This window comes from Melanerpes formicivorus, unplaced genomic scaffold (genome assembly GCF_026170545.1).
Source record: "Melanerpes formicivorus ecotype bairdi unplaced genomic scaffold, bMelFor1.0.p_v2 SCAF_8, whole genome shotgun sequence".
Classification (NCBI taxonomy): domain Eukaryota; kingdom Metazoa; phylum Chordata; class Aves; order Piciformes; family Picidae; genus Melanerpes; species Melanerpes formicivorus.
The window spans coordinates 26,787,980-26,807,266 of record NW_027142360.1 but is presented as its reverse complement, the minus strand read 5'-3'; the positions used below and the strand labels follow the sequence as shown (position 1 = coordinate 26,807,266).

The 19,287-nt window shown below is 46.3% G+C and overlaps 1 protein-coding gene across 1 annotated transcript; it reads left to right on the top strand.

The window, feature by feature from the left end:
• Positions 1 to 407: 407 nt before the first annotated feature.
• Positions 408 to 16,063, top strand: EPYC (epiphycan). Its single transcript, XM_068141731.1, has 6 exons — positions 408 to 578; positions 10,381 to 10,534; positions 11,517 to 11,675; positions 12,240 to 12,442; positions 13,598 to 13,693; positions 14,868 to 16,063. The coding sequence occupies exons 1-6, from the start codon at positions 411 to 413 to the stop codon at positions 15,036 to 15,038; spliced, it is 951 nt and encodes a 316-aa protein (XP_067997832.1). The 5' UTR covers positions 408 to 410; the 3' UTR covers positions 15,039 to 16,063.
• Positions 16,064 to 19,287: the final 3,224 nt, after the last annotated feature.

The following is a 19,287-nucleotide window of genomic DNA, read 5'->3' as shown; positions in this document are numbered from 1 at the left end:
TGCTTACTGAAGGGGGTTTGGGGAAGGTGACCTTTGAGGGTCCCTTCCAACCCAGTGCATTCTGTGATTCATCTTCTTTTCACTTTTCCAGGTACTTCCTCCTGAAGCCCTGTTTAATTTTATACCTGTAAAGCTCTTTCCTAAATTCTCTAAACGTTAGCATGACCAAAGCTGCCTGCAGAAGTTCTCAGATCTGGGGGACTCTCAGAGGAGCAAACCAGAAGCAACCACTGAGTCAACATGAATAAAATATGAGTTAGCCATCAGAAATACTGCTCCATCTCTATAAATACTGCATTTATAAGGTGAAATTTGCATAAACACTGCGCTTAGAAGGTGAAATTTGCACAGGTTCCTTGCAAACAGCCACATTCTTGTCCACTTCCTTCTCTTCCAGGAAAGAAAGCAGAATGCAGCCTTTTGTAAATATTTTCCTGGGATTGTTTCTCTTGGGGCCTCTTGGAGCTGTGCCTCTCACTGACACTGGGATTTATGATTCTGACTTCTATGACCTGCTGCTCGGAGAGCTCTCTCAACCATTTGACTACAGTGAGAGCAAGCAGTCTGACCAACTGGAGGTGAGCAGAACTTCATTGATCCTCTTCCTCCCAGGGGCAGTGGCCTTTGAAAGGTTCATCAGCCAAATCCACTCGATTTGGTTGCTGTTTCACTTGGTTGATCAACTTTTCTGTGCTGAGAGCACATCACAGTTCATTCACACTTTTCTAGATCTACAAATGTGGCCAAAAGATTTCCTGATTCTCTGGGGGGTGGGGGGTGGATGTTTATTGGGGTTTTTTGGTGGCAATCTTTGAGAACAGGTGAATCATAGAATTGTCAGGGTTGGAAGGGACCTCAAGGATCAGCCAGTTTCAACTCCCCTGCCATGGGCAGGGACACCTCACACTACAGCAGGTTGCTCACAGCCACATCCAGCCTGGCTGCAAACACCTCCAGGGATGAGGCTTCTACCACCTCCCTGGGCAACCTGTGCCAGGCTCTCACCACCCTCATGGGGAACAACTTCTTCCTGACATCCAATCTCAATCTCCCCACTTCTAGTTTTGCTCCATCCCCCCCAGTCCTATCCCTCCCTGACACCCTCAAAAGTCCCTCCCCAGCTTTCTTGCAGCACCTGCAGGTACTGGAAGGCCAAAATTAGGTCTCCTCAGAGCCTTCTCCAGACTGAACTCTCTCAGTCTGTCTCCATAGCAGAGCAGCTCCAGCCCTCTGCTCATCCTTGTGGCCCTTCTCTGGACACCTTTCTGCACCCCCAGATCCTTCTTGATTTAGGGGCTCCAGAACAGTGCTGCAGGTGGGGTCTCAGCAGAGTAGAGGGAGAGAATCTTACCATGTTTCCCTCAGGTCTCTTTGTATTGCCACAAATTCTCTTTGGGATTGTCCTGGTGGTTTATCTGTCTGGAGGAGGCACAGAAGTGGCTGAGATAAGACATCCAGCATGCCCCCTGAAATAAGGCTGCAAAGTTCTGTTTCTTGGGGTGATTATAATAATTGAGATGTTCAATACAAGTATTTCAAGCCATACAATGATGGTGGTTTTAATTTGTGTTGGAAACGTGGGCAGAAGGAGATGAAAAAGAAAGGGAAAGCACAGGAAGTAAAACCCAGGACAGTAACAAAGACTACTGAAGAAAAACTGTTCAAAGTTCTGTTGTAGGACCAGGCTGGATGAGGCTTTGAGTACCTGATCTAGTGTGAGGTGTTCCTGCCCATGGCAGGGGGCCGGGAACTAGAAGATCTTTAAGGTCCCTTCCAACCCAAACCATTCTAGGATGCTATAATAAGAGACCACAAAATGTGTTGCCTGTTGTTGTGTTGGAAACACCTTTTGCAGGGCAGGATTGTCTTCCACTCATGACCTCTTCCAGCTGCCTTCTTAACATGCAGCCTCCTTCACCGTTAATGTGGTGAGACCCTGGAACAGGTTGCCCAGATAGGTGGTGGGAGCTCCATCCCAGGCTGGATGGGGCTCTGGGAAGCACTGATCTAGTGTGAAGTGTCCCTGCCCATGGCAGGGGGTTTGGAACTAGTTAATCCCTGAGGTGCCTTCCAACCCTGACAATTCTCTGATTCATCAAGAGAAGGTCATCCATCCTAAGCAGCTGGAAGGCAGCTTACTTTGCATATGGATGGACCTCCCTGGGAGATCTTGCTTGTTTTTTCCCCCCTAGATGTTTAGCTCAAAACCTTTTTGCTTACATTCCTCTTGACCATGTACCAAGCAAAAGAAACATCAGCACTGCCAATTTCCCTAAGCCCCAGAGAGGCCAGAGGGGTCAGTGCTGGAGAAATGAAGCAGCTTTTATAGACATGCACATCAGCCTTACAAGTTATCTTTATAGACACCAAACATTATGGATGTCACTCAAGTTTGAAATGGAATACATCTGCTGCCTTGAGGGTGGCTGTGATTTTCTGCCCTCCTATGGTAGGATGGGAGCTACACAAGTGGCTCTGTGTGCATGGCACAGCATTCATGCAAAGACACAGGTTAGTTTTCATCATGCATAGCTTAAAGGATGAGGAATACCACACAGGGACCCAGACAAACAGCAAGCCTGCACTGAATCCCAAATCAAACACCACCCACCAACTGGACCAAGTTATTAAGATGGGTCAAATTTGGGCTATAATATCTGTATTGAATCTGTATTGAATCCCCAATCAAGGCTCTGCATTGACATCTATTAGATCACAGAATTATTGAGGCTGGAATAGACTGCTGAGATCATCAAGTCCCAGCCTGTGGCCTAACCACCACCACATCAACTAGATCACGTCACTAAAATGGGTCAAATTTGGGCTATAATATCTGTATTGAATCTGTATTGAATCCCCAATCAAGGCTCTGCATTGACATCTATTAGATCACAGAATTATTGAGGCTGGAATAGACTTGTGAGGTCATCAAGTCCTAGCCTGTGACTTAACACCACCACATCAACCAGACTATGTCACTAAGATGGGTCAAATTTGGGCTATAATATCTGTATTGAATCCCCAATCAAAGCTCTGCATTGACATCTATTAGATCACAGAATTATTGAGGCTGGAATAGACTGCTGAGATCATCAAGTTCCAGCCTGTGGCCTAACCACCACCACATCAACTAGATCATGTCACTAAAATGGGTCAAATTTGGGCTATAAAATCTGTATTGAATCTGTATTGAATCCCCAATCAAAGCTCTGCATTGACATCTATTAGATCACAGAATTATTGAGGCTGGAATAGACTTGTGAGGTCATCAAGTCCTAGCCTGTGACTTAACACCACCACATCAACCAGACCATATCACTAAAATGGGTCAAATTTGGGCTCCAAAATCTGTTCTTTCCAAGTTCCCAGATTAGTGAGACATGGAAGGCCTGGCTAAAGCTTGGAATTCAGAGAGAAATAGTTCCTGGGGGAAAACCAAGCCAAACCAAACCAAACCAAACCAAACCAAACCAAACCAAACCAAACCAAACCAAACCTTAATTAATGTATCACTCAGAAATAAAGAGTGTACAGAGACCTTGGGCACATCAGGACCAACCCTTTCATAGTTAATGGTGAAATTCCAAGGTCCTAAAGGAGAAAGAGACTACAAAGGGAATATCAGAGCCAGGGAGTGTGCAACTTTCATGTTGGATTTTTGTTCTGAAACCAGAGAGTAAGCCTCAGCTGCACTGCCAGCCTTCTCTTCACAGTGAGGTTCATTATTATCTTTTAATGAATATTTATATCACAATAGGGTCCAGAGGCCCCAGCCAACCCTTGGGCTTTATTGTCCCAACTGCTCTGCACAGCTATACAAAGTCAGCTTTCCTTCTTTAAAGTGGATAGCACCACACCAGACTCTCAAAGGCATTTCTTGTGTAAGCTTCTCCCTGGCAAAAACAGAAGGCTCCTTGAAACTAAGACACTGTTTGGATAATGAGTGAGGAAAAACAAATTGTGGAGAGATTCTTATGTAAATCAAGCACTAATGTGTAAGAAAAATCATATTGCCAGCTTCTGACTGCAGTGCCTGTTCCACACCACCGTTCCAGCTGCCTTCAGGTAGGAAACATTATGTCAGAAAAATAAGAAAGGAAAATATAGGACAATTGTGTGAGGTTTAAAAAGGCTAAGTGCCAGCTCATAGCAACCCCAGGCAAGGCTACAGGCTGGGGGCAGAGTGGCTGGAAAAGGTGCCCAGCAGAAAAGGATTTGAGGGTGCCTGTTGACAGCTAGATGGACACGAGCCAGCAGTGTACCCAGGTGGCCAAGAAGGCCACCAGCATCCTGGCCTGGATCAGGAATGCTGTGGCCAGCAGGAGTAGGGATTGATCATGGCTCTGTACTGGGCATTGGTGAGGCTTCACCTCAAGCATTGTGTTTAGTTTTGGGTCCCTCACTCCAAGAAGGACATTGAGGAACTGGAGAGTGTCCAGAGAACAGCAACAAAGCTGAAGAAGGGTCTGGAAAACAGGGTTGGGGAGGAGCAGCTGAAGGAGCTGGGGGTGTGCAGCCTGGAGAAGAGGAGGCTGAGGGAGACCTCATTGCTCTCTGCAGCTCCCTGAAGGGAGGCTGCAGTGAGGTGGGGCTTGGGCTCTGCTCCCTAGCATCAGGTGACAGAACAAGAAATTGAAATTGTGCCAGGGGAGGGTTAGGTTGGAGATGAGGAAGAATGTCTTTGCTGCTGGAGTGGTCAGGGACTGGCAGAGGCTGCCCAGGGAGGTGGTGGAGTTCAAGAACTCTGTGTACAAGGCACCATGGTTGTGTCAGGTGGATGGCTGGCCTCAGTTATTTAGAGACCTTTTCTAATCAAATCAATTCCATAATTCTCTTCCATGATTTCCTTCCCCATCCCCTGGCAAGTTTTATCACACTGCTTTCTCTCCACCACTTCTTTATGCAGCCCTGTACCCAGAAGTGGCCATTCACCTGAGCGGCACTGTTCGCAGCCTGAGCACTTAGTGCATTACCAGGCAGTGCCTCACAGATCTCTCTGGTTTTAAGACAGAACAATGAGAGGGGGGGAAAAAAAGGACCTAAAATACAAAACTTGAGGAAAACAACCATGAGCCGCTTTTGGAAAGGCAAACAAACCCAAACCCTCCACCAAAATTGGGCACTTTCTTGTGAGCCTTTTGGTAGTTTCTGTCCAGATGTGGGGGAAAAGTGGTTCCTTTTGATGGGTCAGTGTGTGGTGCAGCTGCCCCTTTAAGCTTGTAAGGTCTCTTGTTAAGATCCAGGCTTTTGTTTGTGTTTTTAAGCATGGTTTCTGCGGTAAAAGGAGCTCTGAGGGAGGACTCACTTCATATTCTCCTGTCAATTTCAATTTATGGTGTGTATTAGATCAGCTTTAATCCTGAAAGATACAGACATGAAGTAGATAAAACATCTGCCCCTGGAATTACACCACCTCATGGTGCAACTGATGGCTTCCAGCCTTGCCATTTATCTCCATAAATATATCTGCTTTCTGCATTTTATTACTTGAACACAGGAAGTTCCACTTCACCAGGAGGAAAAACTTGGCTGTGAGGGTGCTGGAGCCCTGGAGCAGGCTGCCCAGAGAGGTTGTGGAGTCTCCTTCTCTGGACACATTCCAAACCCATCTGGACACATTCCTGTGCCACCTGCTCTGGTTGATCCTGCTCTGGCAGGGGGGGTGGAGTAGATGAAGTTTGTGTGGAGTAGATGAGGTTTGAAATAGATGAGTGGTGAAGTTTAGGTTGGAGGTGAGGAGAAAGTTCTTCCCAGAAAGAGTAATTGGCCATTGGAATGTGCTGCCCAGGGAGGTGGTGGAGTCACCATCCCTGGAGGTGCCCAGAAAAGGCTTGGATGTGGCACTTGGATCCTTGGTTTAGTTGTCAGGAGATGTTAGGTATTAGGAACTAGGTTGGACTTGATCTCTGAGGTCTTTTCCAACCTGGTTGATTCTATGATGCTCTATGCTGTGATTCTCTCCAGCATTGGAGTCTCTTCTGCTCTGGTATTCTCTAAGAATTAACTGGAACTGGCTGCCCAAGGAAGAGGTGAAATTGCCACCCCTGGGTGTATTTAAAAGCCATCTAGATATGGTGGTCAAGGAGATGATGTAGCAGTGGTCCTGGTAGAGTTACATAATGGTTGCACTTGATGACCTGGAAGGTGTTTTCCAAGCATAGTGACTCTGTAACCATACAGCTAAGTAGCTGCAGGTAGCTGTGAATCCCTTTCAGTGCTGCCTTATGCCAGGTATTAAATCTGGCTTGGGAGGCTGTTCATGACTTGAAGACTTGCAACTCTTGGCAAAGAGACACGCTCTTTATTGTCTTTCTCTGCAACATTCCTTCTCCTCCTCTGTGATTTTTACATAAAGAATATTACTTAGAGTAGGAAAGGAAATCCAACCCCATCCTCACCCCCCAATAAAAAAGAACCCACAACCCTTATGGAGAATAATAGCATTAAGTGACAGAGAATGAGTTCTGCTTCAGGTTTTATTTAGTGAAGTGGATGTTGCCAAAAATAAACAAACATCTGGAAGCTGGAGGATCATTCTATACCATACAGAGTCCAAGGAACATCTTTGCCTTGTTACAGCCTTGCATGATTTATCAAACATGGACAAGTTATCCATCTGCAGGGACCAGATGACCAATAATGGGAAACAGACTTTGACTTTCAGGTCACTGATTCAAGTCCAACCTATGTACAGCAAGCAAATACTGCTCACACCCTGGGTTTGCTACGTGGTCCTCAACTACCAGGGAATTCCTACTTGGGTACCAGTGTAAGAAAAATGGAAATACCATTAAGTTAATTATCACCAGTAACAGGTTGCCCAGGGAGGCTGTGGATGTCCCCTCCCTGGAGGTGTTCACGGTTGGATCAGGCCTTGAGCAACCTGGGCTGGTGGGAGGTGTCCCTGCTCAGGGCAGGGAGGTTGGAACTGAATGGTCTTCAAGCTCCCTTCCAACCCAGATCATTCTGTGAATGTATGAATAATAGCATGGGGGTTTAATGACTTTAACAACTGGGGCAGGAGTCTGAATAGATAAAACTAACTGCTTGGATTGATTGCTCCAGAGCACAGCTTTAGCACATTGGCAAGGAAACTATGGGGAGGCTTCCAACTGTGCAACCCTGTTAGCATCCTGTAATAAGAGAGTGATAACACTGTTAGAAACAGAATTAACAGAAGGAACTCCTAGTGGTAATACCTCTGCTTTGGTACCCAGCAGCTGCAGTGATGAATCAAGTAAGAGCAGCTGAGAAAGCAGAGAGCAAATCACAAATCCCAAGCTAGTCAATTCCATAAGGGATGCCCTCAAATACTGAGGGAAGTGGCACCAAGTGTAGGTGACCCAAATCCCACCAAGAGGAAAAGGAATCTTAGGTCTGAAGTCTGTTTGCAACTTGCATCTTGAAAATGTGCATGTTCAGAACATTATTTTCAGCAGAACTACCACGAAAGGATTCATTGATAGGTCTCCAAATCACAGAATCACTGGATGGTAGAGGTTGAGTCCAAACCCCCTGCCAAGGCAGCATCACCCAGGGTCACCTGCAGAGAAATGCATCCAGGAGGGCTTTGAATATGTCCAGAGAAGAAGATTCCACAACCTCTCTGGGCAGCCTGCTCCAGGGCTCTGTCACTGCAAAGGAGTTCTCCTGTAAAGAACTTCTCACTGCAAAGAAGGTTGTCCTCATGCTGAGGTGAAATCTTCTATGCTCCAGTTTGTATCCATTGTTCCCTGGCCTATTACTGTGCACCACTGAAAAGAGCTTGGCCCCCTTCTCCTGACACCCACCCCTCAGGTATTGATAGGCATTGATCAAATTCCCTCAGCTGTCTCTTCTCCACACTAAACAGCCCCTAATCTCCAGATTTTGCTCAAAGGTCAGGACAGGGACTTGTATCTGAGTTCCACAACACTGCTGAAGCAGCAGCCAGCATGTGCAAGCACTTTAGAGCAGTACTACCCTGGGTCAATAAAAGCCTGGAATGCATTTGTCCCTCGAGGCTTCCTCCCTCCAGAGAACATCTGCCCCATTTCCTTTGTTCCCAAAGTCTTCTTTTGATTTGTCCCCAGCTCCATTCCTGGTTAAGCTGTTTCACTGTCAGTGCTGCAGATGGGAACAATGTGTATTTGTCTGCAGCAAGGTGCAGCCTTACTCTTGCTTACACCAACAGGTTACTCAGTCATAGTTCAGCTGAAGTTCACTACCATGGACCTCAGAATCACAAAATTGTTTGGGTTGGAAAAGACCTCCGAGATCATAGATTCCATCCATCAACCCAACCCCACCATGGACACTAAACCATGTCCCCCAGTGCCATGGCCACAGGTTTCTTGAGCACCTCCAGGGATGGGGACTCCAGCACCTCCTTGGGCAGACTATGCTAATCCCTGACCACTACTGCAGCAAAGAAATCTTTCCTAATCTCCAACCTAAACCTCTTTCTGGCACAATTCCAGGCCATTTAGCCAGGGAGGGGGTTGACTCTACCATGGCATTTCCATACAAACTTACAAAAATTAACTGTAGCTTACTGGAAAAGACCTCAAGGTCATACGGAGAATCTGAAGCATCCTCAGTCAAAACCTGCGTCTGCAAGGTTCAGTGCTTCCAGGTTTCCCATTGCTTCCATGTTTGCTGTGTTCAGGGAAACTAACTGATATGAAATATTTCAGAGAATCACAGAATGGTAGGGGTTGGAAGGGAGCTCTGAAGGTCAAGTCCAACCCTCCTGCCAAAGCAGGATCACCCAGGGCAGGACACACAGGAGCACATCCAGGTGGCTCCAGAGAAGGAGACTCCACAACCTCTCTGGGCAGCCTGATCCAGGGCTCCAGCACCCTCACAGGAGAGAAATTCGTGTCCCTATTACAGGAAGGCTCTGGAGGTGCTGGAAGGTGTCCAGAGAAGGGCCAAGGAGGAGGAGCAGAGGGCTGGAGCTGCTCTGCTATGAGGACAGACTGAGGGAGTTGGGGCTGTTCAGTCTGGAGAAGAGAAGGCTCCCAGGAGACCTAGTTGTGGCTTTCCAGTAACTGAAGGGGGCTCCAAGAAAGCTGGGGAGGGACTTTTGAGGGTGTCAGGGAGTGATAGGACTGGGGGGGGGGAATGGGGAAAAAAAAAAGGTGTTCAAGAGGAGACTGGATGTGGCACTTGGGGCCATGGGCTAGGCATGAGTTCTGTGGTGACAGGTTGGACTCGATGATCCTCAAGGTCTCTTCCAACCATTGTGATACTGTGAAAGGGGAGATTGAGATTGGATGTTAGGAAGAAGCCAAGATCCCACCCAGAGGAGCTCAGCCCCATGAGGAGCCCCAGCCAGCACCCGTGGAGCATATTGGAGCAGTCAGCAATCATTGCCCTAACAACCGGGGGGCCACCAGGCCCCCCGGCCTTTGTTGTCACCACCACCAACACCCAGTGTGCACCAGGGGCACTCACCAGGGATGAGAGGAGGATCCTCAGCCCAGAAGGGCTCAGCTTGGGGCTGCTGCCTCTCCTGGGTGAGATTAAATAGGGGAGTGGGTGAGGAGGGGTAAGTGGCCACAGCTGGGGTGGGAGGAGACTCCAGCAGAGCCCAGGTGCCCTTGGTTTGAGGGGAAAATGGGGTGGGTGAGAGACTTTCTGGGTGTCAGGTAATGACTGGACTGTGGGGAATGGAAACAAACTAGAAATGGGTAGATTCTGACTGGATGTGAGGAAGAAGTTTTTCCCCATGAGGGTGGTGAGAGCCTGGCACAGGTTGCCCAGGGAGGTGGTGGAAGCCTCCTGCCTGGAGGTGTTTGCAGCCAGGCTGGATGTGGCTGTGAGCAACCTGCTGTGGTGTGAGGTGTCCCTGCCCATGGCAGGGAGGGTGGAACTGGCTGATCCTTGAGGTCCCTTCCAGCCCTGACAATCCCATGGTTCTATGTTAGTGCTCTTAAAACAAAGCCTGCAAAGCTCCATTGGATTTGATGTCTGCTGGAACAATTGCCAATTTTCTCTCCAAAAGACTTGCAGTTCCTTTGGATTTGGGTTTGGGATTTTTGATGCTTCACAGCAAATTTTCCTTTGTCACGCAGAACAAATCAATTTTTATCACAAATCCACCTGAAATCAGTGTGGGGAAAGCATTTTGTTAGGACATATTGTGGCTAATGAAGGTCTGAAGGCATGAGAGCATACAGCAGAGAAATTAAAACACTGAGAGGAACAGGGAGCTTGGAGAGTGTTGGAGTTTCCACAGCATCAGAGTTCACCAGAGCTGCCAAATGAAAGGCAGCTCAAGCCCTGAGCCTCAGCCCATCTGTGACCTCTAGTGGGAGAAGAGGAAGATCTGGGAGAGAAAGAGCTGCCAGTGGCAGTGAGCAGTAACATTTCCTCTTCCCTTTCACTTTTCCCCAGACAGAGATTGGGACAGCACTGCCAGCTCTGGTTCAAGAGAGTTATTCTTCTGCACCCCTGACAGAAGAACCTGAGGAGGAAGCATCGACGCCGAAATTAATTGATGGGTCTTCAGCACAGGGCTCTGGGGTTCTAGGACCCCAAACTCAAGATGGTTAGTAGGGGGCAGAGGGGAAAAAATGAGGTTTGTGTGAGGAGCTTTGCTTTTCAGTAAAGCCAATCTGCTTCCAGCCTGGCCAGCAGATTGAGGGAGATCATTCTGCCCCCCCTGCTCTGCTCTGGTGAAGCCTCATCTGGACTACTGAGTTCAGCTCTGGGGCCTCCAACACAAGAGAGACATGGACCTGATGGAGCAGGCCAGTGGGGGCCATCAAGATGATCAGAGAGCTGGAGAGCCTCTGCTATGGGGACAGGCTGAGAGAGTTGGGGCTGTTCAGCCTGGAGAAGAGAAGGCTCCAGGGAGACTTTAGAGCTGCATTTCAATATTTGAAGGGGACCTGCAGAAAGACTGGGGAAGGGCTGTTCAGAAGGACCTGTGAGGACAGGGTGAGGGACAATGGTTTGGAAGAGCAGCAGGATAAATTTTGGTTAGATGTCAGGAGGAAGTTCTGCACAGTGAAGGTGGTGAGGCACTGGAACAGGTTGCCCAGGGATGTTGTTGAGGTCCTGTCCCTAGAGACATTCAAGGGCAGACTTGCTGTGGTCCAGGGCAGCCTGCTCTAGCTGGAGGTGTCCCTGCTGACTGCAGGTCATCTGTACAAGATGACCTTGGAGGGTCTCTCCCAGCCCAATGCAATCTGTGAATTACATGATCACAGTCTCATTGAACTGTTTGGGTTGGAAAAGACCTCTAAGGTCATCAAGTTCCACCACCAGCCTAAGTCCACCACAGCCATTAAACCATGTCCCAAAGTGCCATGTCCACATTTCTTGAACACCTCCAGGGACAGCAACTCCCTCACCTCCCTGGGCAGCCTGCTTCAATGGCTGATGTGGTGATCAAATCAGAATGAGAGTGAGCTCTACCAGTGACAAAACCATGAGTGTGCTTAGGGGAGCATTTCATTGTAGTGATTTGTGTCATTTTGGTGCTATTTTTTTGGCAACAATCTGTTTGCTTTTCAATTCTTTGCTAGGTCTTCCTACCTGCCTTTTGTGCACCTGCCTGGGGACCACAGTCTACTGTGATGACCATGAGCTGATTGCTGTCCCCCCACTGCCTAAGAGAACCACCCACTTCTACTCCCGCTACAACAGGATCAGGAAGATCAACAGGAATGACTTTGCTCACCTAAGTATGGAGAGCAGTGTTGGTGCAAGGGGATTGAGCTAGAAACAATTGCAAGTAAAGCCATGAGGCTGGGGGACAGGGAGGTGATTCAAGACAGCCAGCAGGGCTTCAGCAAGGGCACTAGATGATCCTTGAGGTCCCTTCCAACCTTAACAATTCTATGATTCAAAGTCCTGCTTGACCAACCAGCTGTCTGCGATGGTGTGACTACATCAGCAGACAAGGGAAGGCCAAGAAATGCCACCCCTTGTGTAAAGGCTTTGACACAGTGCCCCACAACATCCTTCTTTCACAAGTGGAGAGATGTGGATAGGAAGGGTGGACTGTCCAGTGGATAAGGAATTGTTCTGAAGGTCCCTTCCAACCCCACACATTCTCTGTGTGTGAATATGGATCATTGTGTTGCCGATGCACACAGAGCTGTCACCTAGTGGGTGAGGCATGGGTCACACTCCAGACCTTCTACCTCTACTTTAAACAACCCATTGGCTTTTTTTCTTCTTCTAAAAACTCCAGGCAACCCCTGAATACATTCTTACACACTTCCTGCATCTCCTTTCTCTGCCAGACAACTTGAAGAGGATTGACTTGACTGCAAACTTCATATCAGAGATCCATGAAGATGCCTTCTGGAGACTGCCCCAGCTTGAGGAGCTGGTGCTTCGTGACAACAGGATCAGGCAACTGCCGGAGTTACCACCCACCCTAACATTCATTGATGTCAGCAAGAACAGGCTCGGTCGCAAAGGAATCCCTAATGAGGCATTTAAAGTAAGTCTGGGGGTCATGGGAAAAGCTTTCCTTGCCTTTCTCCAGAGGATGTGGTCAGGAGAGCAGCCTAAGAGTCCTTCTACAGTAGTAAAACTTTTACAGTCTGGAGTTCATGGCAAAGTCTTTTCTGCCTTTCTCCAGAGGATGTGGTCAGAAGTGCAGCCTGGAGAAGAGGAGGCTCAGGGGAGACCTTCTTGCTCTCTACAACTCCCTGAAGGGAGGTTGTAGCCAGGTGGGGGTTGGTCTCTTCTCCCAGGCATCCAGCACCAGAACAAGAGGGCACAGTCTCAAGCTGTGCCAGGGGAGGTTCAGGCTGGATGTTAGGAAGAAATTCTTCCCAGCAAGAGAGATTGGCCATTGGGATGTGCTGCCCAGGGAGGTGGTGGAGTCACCATCACTGGAAGTGTTTAAGAAAAGCCTGGATGAGACAGTCAGTGCTGTGGTTTAGTTGATGAGATGGTGTTGGGTGATAGGTTGGACTCAATGACCTCAAAGGTCTTTTCCAACCTGGTCAATTCTGTAATCTTTCTGTGTCCCTCTGCAGTAGTAAAAACTTTACAGTAGTTAAGATCATAGGAACCATGACTGTGCTGGAGGGTGGGTGACATAAGAACGTGGGTAACAGGCACAAATGTGAGCATCAGAAGTTCCATCTAAACATGAGGAGGAACTTCTGTAATGTAAGGGTGACAGAACACTGGACCAGGCTGCCCAGAGGGGTGGTGGCAGTGAGGTGGGGTTTGGTCTCTTCTCCCTTAAACCGGGTGATAGAAATCTCTATCTATCAGAAATGGCCTGAAATTGTGCCAGGGGAGGGTTGGGTGGGAGATGAGGAAAAACTTCTTTGCTGCAAGAGTGGTCAGAGATTGGCACAGGTTGCCCAGGGGGGTGGTGGAGTCCACATGCCTGGAGGTGTTCCAGAAACCTGTGGCCACGGCATTTTGGGACGTGGCTTAATGGCCATGGTAGTGTTAGGCTGATGCTTGGACTCAGTGATCTTGGAGATCATTTCCAAGGAAAACAATCCTATAACTGTATAAAATGTGCTATCATCCACTGGTCCTCACTGCAGTTACAGATTCCAAACTGGAGTGACAGAGGTTTCAATAAGATCTATCTTTTCCCCCTGCCTTTATTTTTCCCTTCATCCTCTAGGATCTGCAGCATCTGCAGCATCTTTACATGGCTGACAATAACCTGGACCACATTCCATTGCCACTCCCTGAAAGCCTCCAAGCTCTGCATCTTCAGGTAGGCTACAAAACTAATGGTTCTATAGATCATGTTCCAACAGGAAGCCAAACTGGAAAGGACAATTATTCTCTCGCTTTGTGTCTTCTGCTTCTCCAGAGGTGTCCTTATTTTTGTCTAGTGGAGGATGACCCTGCCCATGGCAGGGGTGTTGGAATTAGATGATCTTTAAGGTCTCTTCTTGGCAGGCATCCTGCTGGCCAGCTGCCAACAATCACCCCCAGGCTACTTTCTGCCAGGCAGCTTTCCAGCCCCTCTGCCCCAAGCCCAGAGCTGTTGTGACCCAAGCGCAGGACCCAGCACTTGGCTTCATTAAACCTCATGCTACTGACTTCAGCCCATGGATCCAGTCTGCCCAGGTCCCTCTGCAGATCCTTCCTACCCTCCAGCAGATCAACACTCCCACCCAACTTACTGTCATCTGCAAACTTGCTGAGGGTGCACTCAACACCCTCCTCCGGATCATTAAGACAGATGGTTCCATGATTTTTGGACTGGCCTAGTGCTGGTTTCCATTTGTATTAATCAAAGTCTCCTCAGTATGACCCTGGAAATGAAAATGCTCTCTACTGATCATAGAAGGGAATCATAGACCCATAGAATCAACCAGGTTGGAAGAGACCTCAGAGATCATCAAGTCCAACCTATTACCTAATACCTAACACCTCCTGACAACTAAACCATGGCTCCAAGTGCCACATCCAAGCCTTTTCTGAACACCTCCAGGCATGGTGACTCCACCACCTCCCTGGGCAGCACATTCCAATGGCTAATTACTCTTTCTGGGAAGAACTTTCCCCTCACCTCCAGCCTAAATTTCCCCTGGCACAGCTTGAGACTGTGTCCTCTTGTTATGTTCTATAAGTCCCTCCTGCAAACTCAGACTCTTCTCCGTGGTTTGAGTTACTTGGGTTTGAAGCTTTGCACAGAGCCAAGACATTCTCTCCCTGCTTGGATCATCTCTCAGTCACAATCCAGTCTCTTGCTTTAACACATCTATCTCTCTAAGCACTGAAAGGGATGAACATGAATGAAATGAAAATGAAAATGCATCCAGAATCTGCTCTTCAAAGAGCAAAACAAAAACCTCCTTTCAGCAACAATTCTGATGGCTTTGGGTTTGTTTCTCTTCTTTCTTTCTTTCTTTGGTTTTGGTGGTGGGTTTCTTTTTTAGAACAACAACATTCAAGAAATGCATGAGGACACCTTCTGCAAAATGAAAGACCTGACTTATGTACGTCGGGCTCTGGAGGACATCAGGCTGGATGGCAACCCCATCAACCTCAGCAGGACCCCCTACGCCTACATGTGCCTACCCCGCCTGCCAGTGGGTAACCTCATCTGAGCTTCCTCTGGAGCCCACACTGAAGCCCTACACTATAAGAACCTTCCCAGAGAAACGATGAACTCACTGCCACAATAAAGCTTTTGTTGTTGTTGTTCCCCCCTCCAAATCTCATTAGATTGGGAAATATTTATAGCTAATCATGAAATCAATTTGTCGATCATCATAGAATCACAGAGTCAACCAGGTTGGAAAGGACCTCAGAGATTATCAGGTCCAACCTTTTACCTAATACCTAACACCCCATGACTAAACCATACAAAGCATGAGAGGAAATGCTAAAAGCCAACTCTATCATCTTAGCCTACTCTGAGCTGGAGAGAGACACCAAGAAAAATATCCTGCTTTAAAACCTGGGCTGAAGGCATCCAATGATCAATGTAAATGCCACATTTTGTGCTGAGTTATTCAGGTCCAATGAGTTCTGAAGTGCAATGATCTTGTGTGTTAAACATCAGAGAAAAGCCAAATGTGTGCACAATTGGCTGTTTATCCCCTTTTAGTATTCAGAGCTAAGGTATGGATGCTAAGGCTAAATAATTTCCTATATTGAACATAAGAAAAGCCACAATTGGCTGTTTATCCCCTTTTATTATTCAGAGCTAAGGTATGGATGCTAAGGCTAAATAATTTCCTATATTGAACATAAGACAGGCAAAATTTTATCTGCTAAACATAACAAAAGCCAAATGTGTGCACAATTGGCCATCCATCCCCTTTTAATCGAGCTGTTCAGAGCTGATGTATGGATTCTAAAGTGAAATAGCTGTATATGTTAAATAGATCTATAACCTAGTAAACAGAATATGTCTCCACAATTGAGTTATTGATCCTCTTTCCATCCCTTCCTCAGACCCCATGTATGAATTCTCAAGTTAAATGGTTTTTGTATGCTAAATAAAACTGTAACATAGGAAGCAAAATGTGTGTCCACACTTGAATCATTTATCCTCTTTCCATCCCTTGCTCAGATCCCACGTATGAATTCTGAAGTTAAATGATTTTATGTGCTAAATAAAACTATAATAAAGGAAATGAAAATAAATCCTGTGTCCACAATCAAATATTTATCTCTTTTTTATCTGTTGCTCAGATCTAAGCTGTGAATTCTAAAGTTAAATGGGTTTGGGTGTTAAAACATAGCAAATACAAATGAAATGTGTCCACAATCAAATATTTATCTCCTTTTTATCTGTTGCTCAGATCTAATGGATGAATTCTAAAGTTAAATGGGTTTGGATGTTAAAACATAGCAAATACAAATTAATTGTGGCCATTGTATGTTAGAACATACTAAATACAAATGAAGTGCCCACAATTGAAAGTTTATCCCCTTTTTACCTGTTACTCAGTGTACCCCTGTACACTGCACTGGTTAGGCCACACCTTGAGTCCTGTGTCCAGTTCTGGGCCCCTCAGTTTAGGAAGGAGGTTGACTTGCTGGAGCATGTCCAGAGAAGGGCAACAAAGTTGATGAGGGGCTTGGAACACAGCCCTGTGAGGAGAGGCTGAGGGAGCTTGGGTTGCTTAGCCTGGAGAAGAGACTCAGGAGTGACCTTATTGCTCTCTACAACTACCTGAAGGGAGGTTGTAGACAGGCAGAGGTTGGTCTCTTCTCCCAGGCAACCTGTACCAGAACAAGAGGACACAATCTCAGGCTGCACCAGGGGAGGTTTAGGCTGGATGTTAGGAGGAAGTTTTACACAGAGAGAGTGATTGCCCATTGGAATGGGCTGCATGGGGAGGTAGTGGAGTCACCATCACTGGAGGTGTTCAGAAGGAGACTTGATGGGGTGCTTGGTGCCATGGGTTAGTTGATTAGGTGGTGTTGGATGATAGGTTGGACATGATGATCTTGAAGGTCTCTTCCAACCTGGTTTATTCTATTCTATTCTAATGGATGTATTCTAAAGCTAAATGGGTTTGGATGTGAAAACATACTAAATACCAATGAAATGTGTCCATTTGATGTTAAAACATGTTAAATACAAGTGTAATGTGTCCACAATCAAATACTTATCCCCTTTTTACCTGCTATTCAGATCTAATGGATGAATTCTAAAGTTAAATGGGTTTGGATGTGAAAACATACTAAATACCAATGAAATGTGTCCATTGTATGTTAAAACATACTAAATACAAATGAAATGTGTCCACAATCAAATATTTATCCCCTTTTTACCTGCTATTCAGATCTAATGGATGAATTGTAAAGTTAAATGGGCTTATATGTTAAAAAATAGTGAATACAGATAAAATATGTCCATTATATGTTAAAACATACTAAATACCAATGAAATGAGTCCATTATATGTTAAAGCATAATAAATGCAAATGGAAAGTGTCCACCACTGGATATTTATCTTCCTTTAATCTGTTACTCAGATCTAATGGATGAATTCTAAAGTGAAATGGGTTCCTATGTTAAAACATTCTAAATACCAATGAAATGTGTCCACAATCAAATATTTACCCCCCCCTTTTTACCTGTTACTCAGATCTAATGGATGGATCCTCAACTTAAACGGGTTTATATGTTAAACAACAGGGAATACAAATGAAATGTGTCCATTGTATGTTAAAGCATGCTAAATACACAGGAAATGTGCCCACAACTGAGTATTTATCCCCTTTCAATCTGTTACTCATATCCAATGGATGAATTCTAAAGTGAAATTATTTTCCATGTCAAAAATATCGCTGTAACACAATAAACTCAAATAAAATGTGTCCACAATTGAATGTTTATCCTCCTTTGTTTAGTTATGTTGATCTCACACCTTTTTCCTACTTTAGTTTCCTTTTTTTTCCTTCAAGGCCTCTGGATCTCTGGATTTTGGTAAACCAATGGGGAATACTCTACAAAATTACATTTTCTTTAGCAAGCAGAAACTGTTCCCTGAGCCAGTAATGAAATACAGAGCTTCAAGTTGTCTCAGGTTACACCAAAAACAGGACATAAGAATCTTTATTTATACTTTTGCAGTAATGATTGCTCTTTGCAATGCTGAGGAGAGCCACAGGTGCCTTCTGTACCGTGGAGAAACTTGCCTGCCAATTTATCTGTGAATGTATCACCCTGGGTTGGGAGGGACACTCCAAGGTCATCTTGTCCAACCCCACTGCAGGCAGCAGGGACACCTCCAACTAGGGCCACATCAAGTCTGACCTTGGGTGTCTTCGGGGATGGGGGTCTCAACCACGTCACTGGGCAACCTGTTTCAGTGTCTCACCTCTCTCATTGTGCAGAACCTCCTCCTGCTGTCCAACCTAAATCTCTCCTGCTCCAGTTTCAAACCATTGCCCCTTGTCTTATCATTACAAGCCCTTCTAAACCATCCCTTCTCAGTCTTCCAGTCTTCAGGCACTGGAAGGCTGCCCTAAGGTTTTCCCAGAGGCTTCTCATCCCAGCCTGTCTTTGTAGGAGACATGCTCTGATCATCTCTGTGGCCCTCCTCTGGTCCTTCTCCATGCCCTTCTTGTGTTGGAGGCCCCAGAGCTTCCAACCTGATACCTTCTGTGAGTCTGAGATCACAAACTCCAGCTGGAATAACAGTTAGGAACACTTTGACTAAGCAAAGCCTTTAAATCTTCCTGTTCTGACATTTGGGGTTTTGTTGTTCTTTGGGTTTTGTTTAGTTGGGTTTTGTTTAGTTGGGTTTTGTTTGGTTGGGTTTTTGTTGCTTTCCCCCCATTCTGGGGTATTTTGGGGGGTTTGGTTGTTTGCTTTGTGCTTTGTTTGGGGTTTTGTTGTTGTTGTTTTGGTTGGGGTTGGTTTGGGTTCGTTTTTATTCTGTTTGGGTCAATCGTTGCTTTTTGTCTGTTTGTTTTCTTTTTCTCCTTCCTCTGTGGAGCTGAGCTCGATAACTGTCAAGATTCATAAAGAAAAACTGTAGCTGTCTCTAGAAAGAAGAAAAAAAATGAATAAAGAGAGCTTTTGGTTCTCCCCTGTGCATGTGCAGTTCACCATCTCACAGACTGTTACTGCCATCGTGTGTTGGTGGGTAGCAACGATTGCTGTCAACGCCTAGCTGAGGGCAGACGCGACTGGCTCTGCCTGATAAGCTTAACCCCAGGCACAATTATTTCCCTTTCATCGTTAATGAAAGAGGAAGGAATGGGAAACTCAAGGGTGGATTTGTGGACTGTGCATCCCGACCTGTCGCAAATGCTCAAGGTCAAGAAGAGAAAAAGGCTTAGTGATGTGTCCCAGCTTCACTTCTTAAGGTGACTGTCACAAATGTGCTCC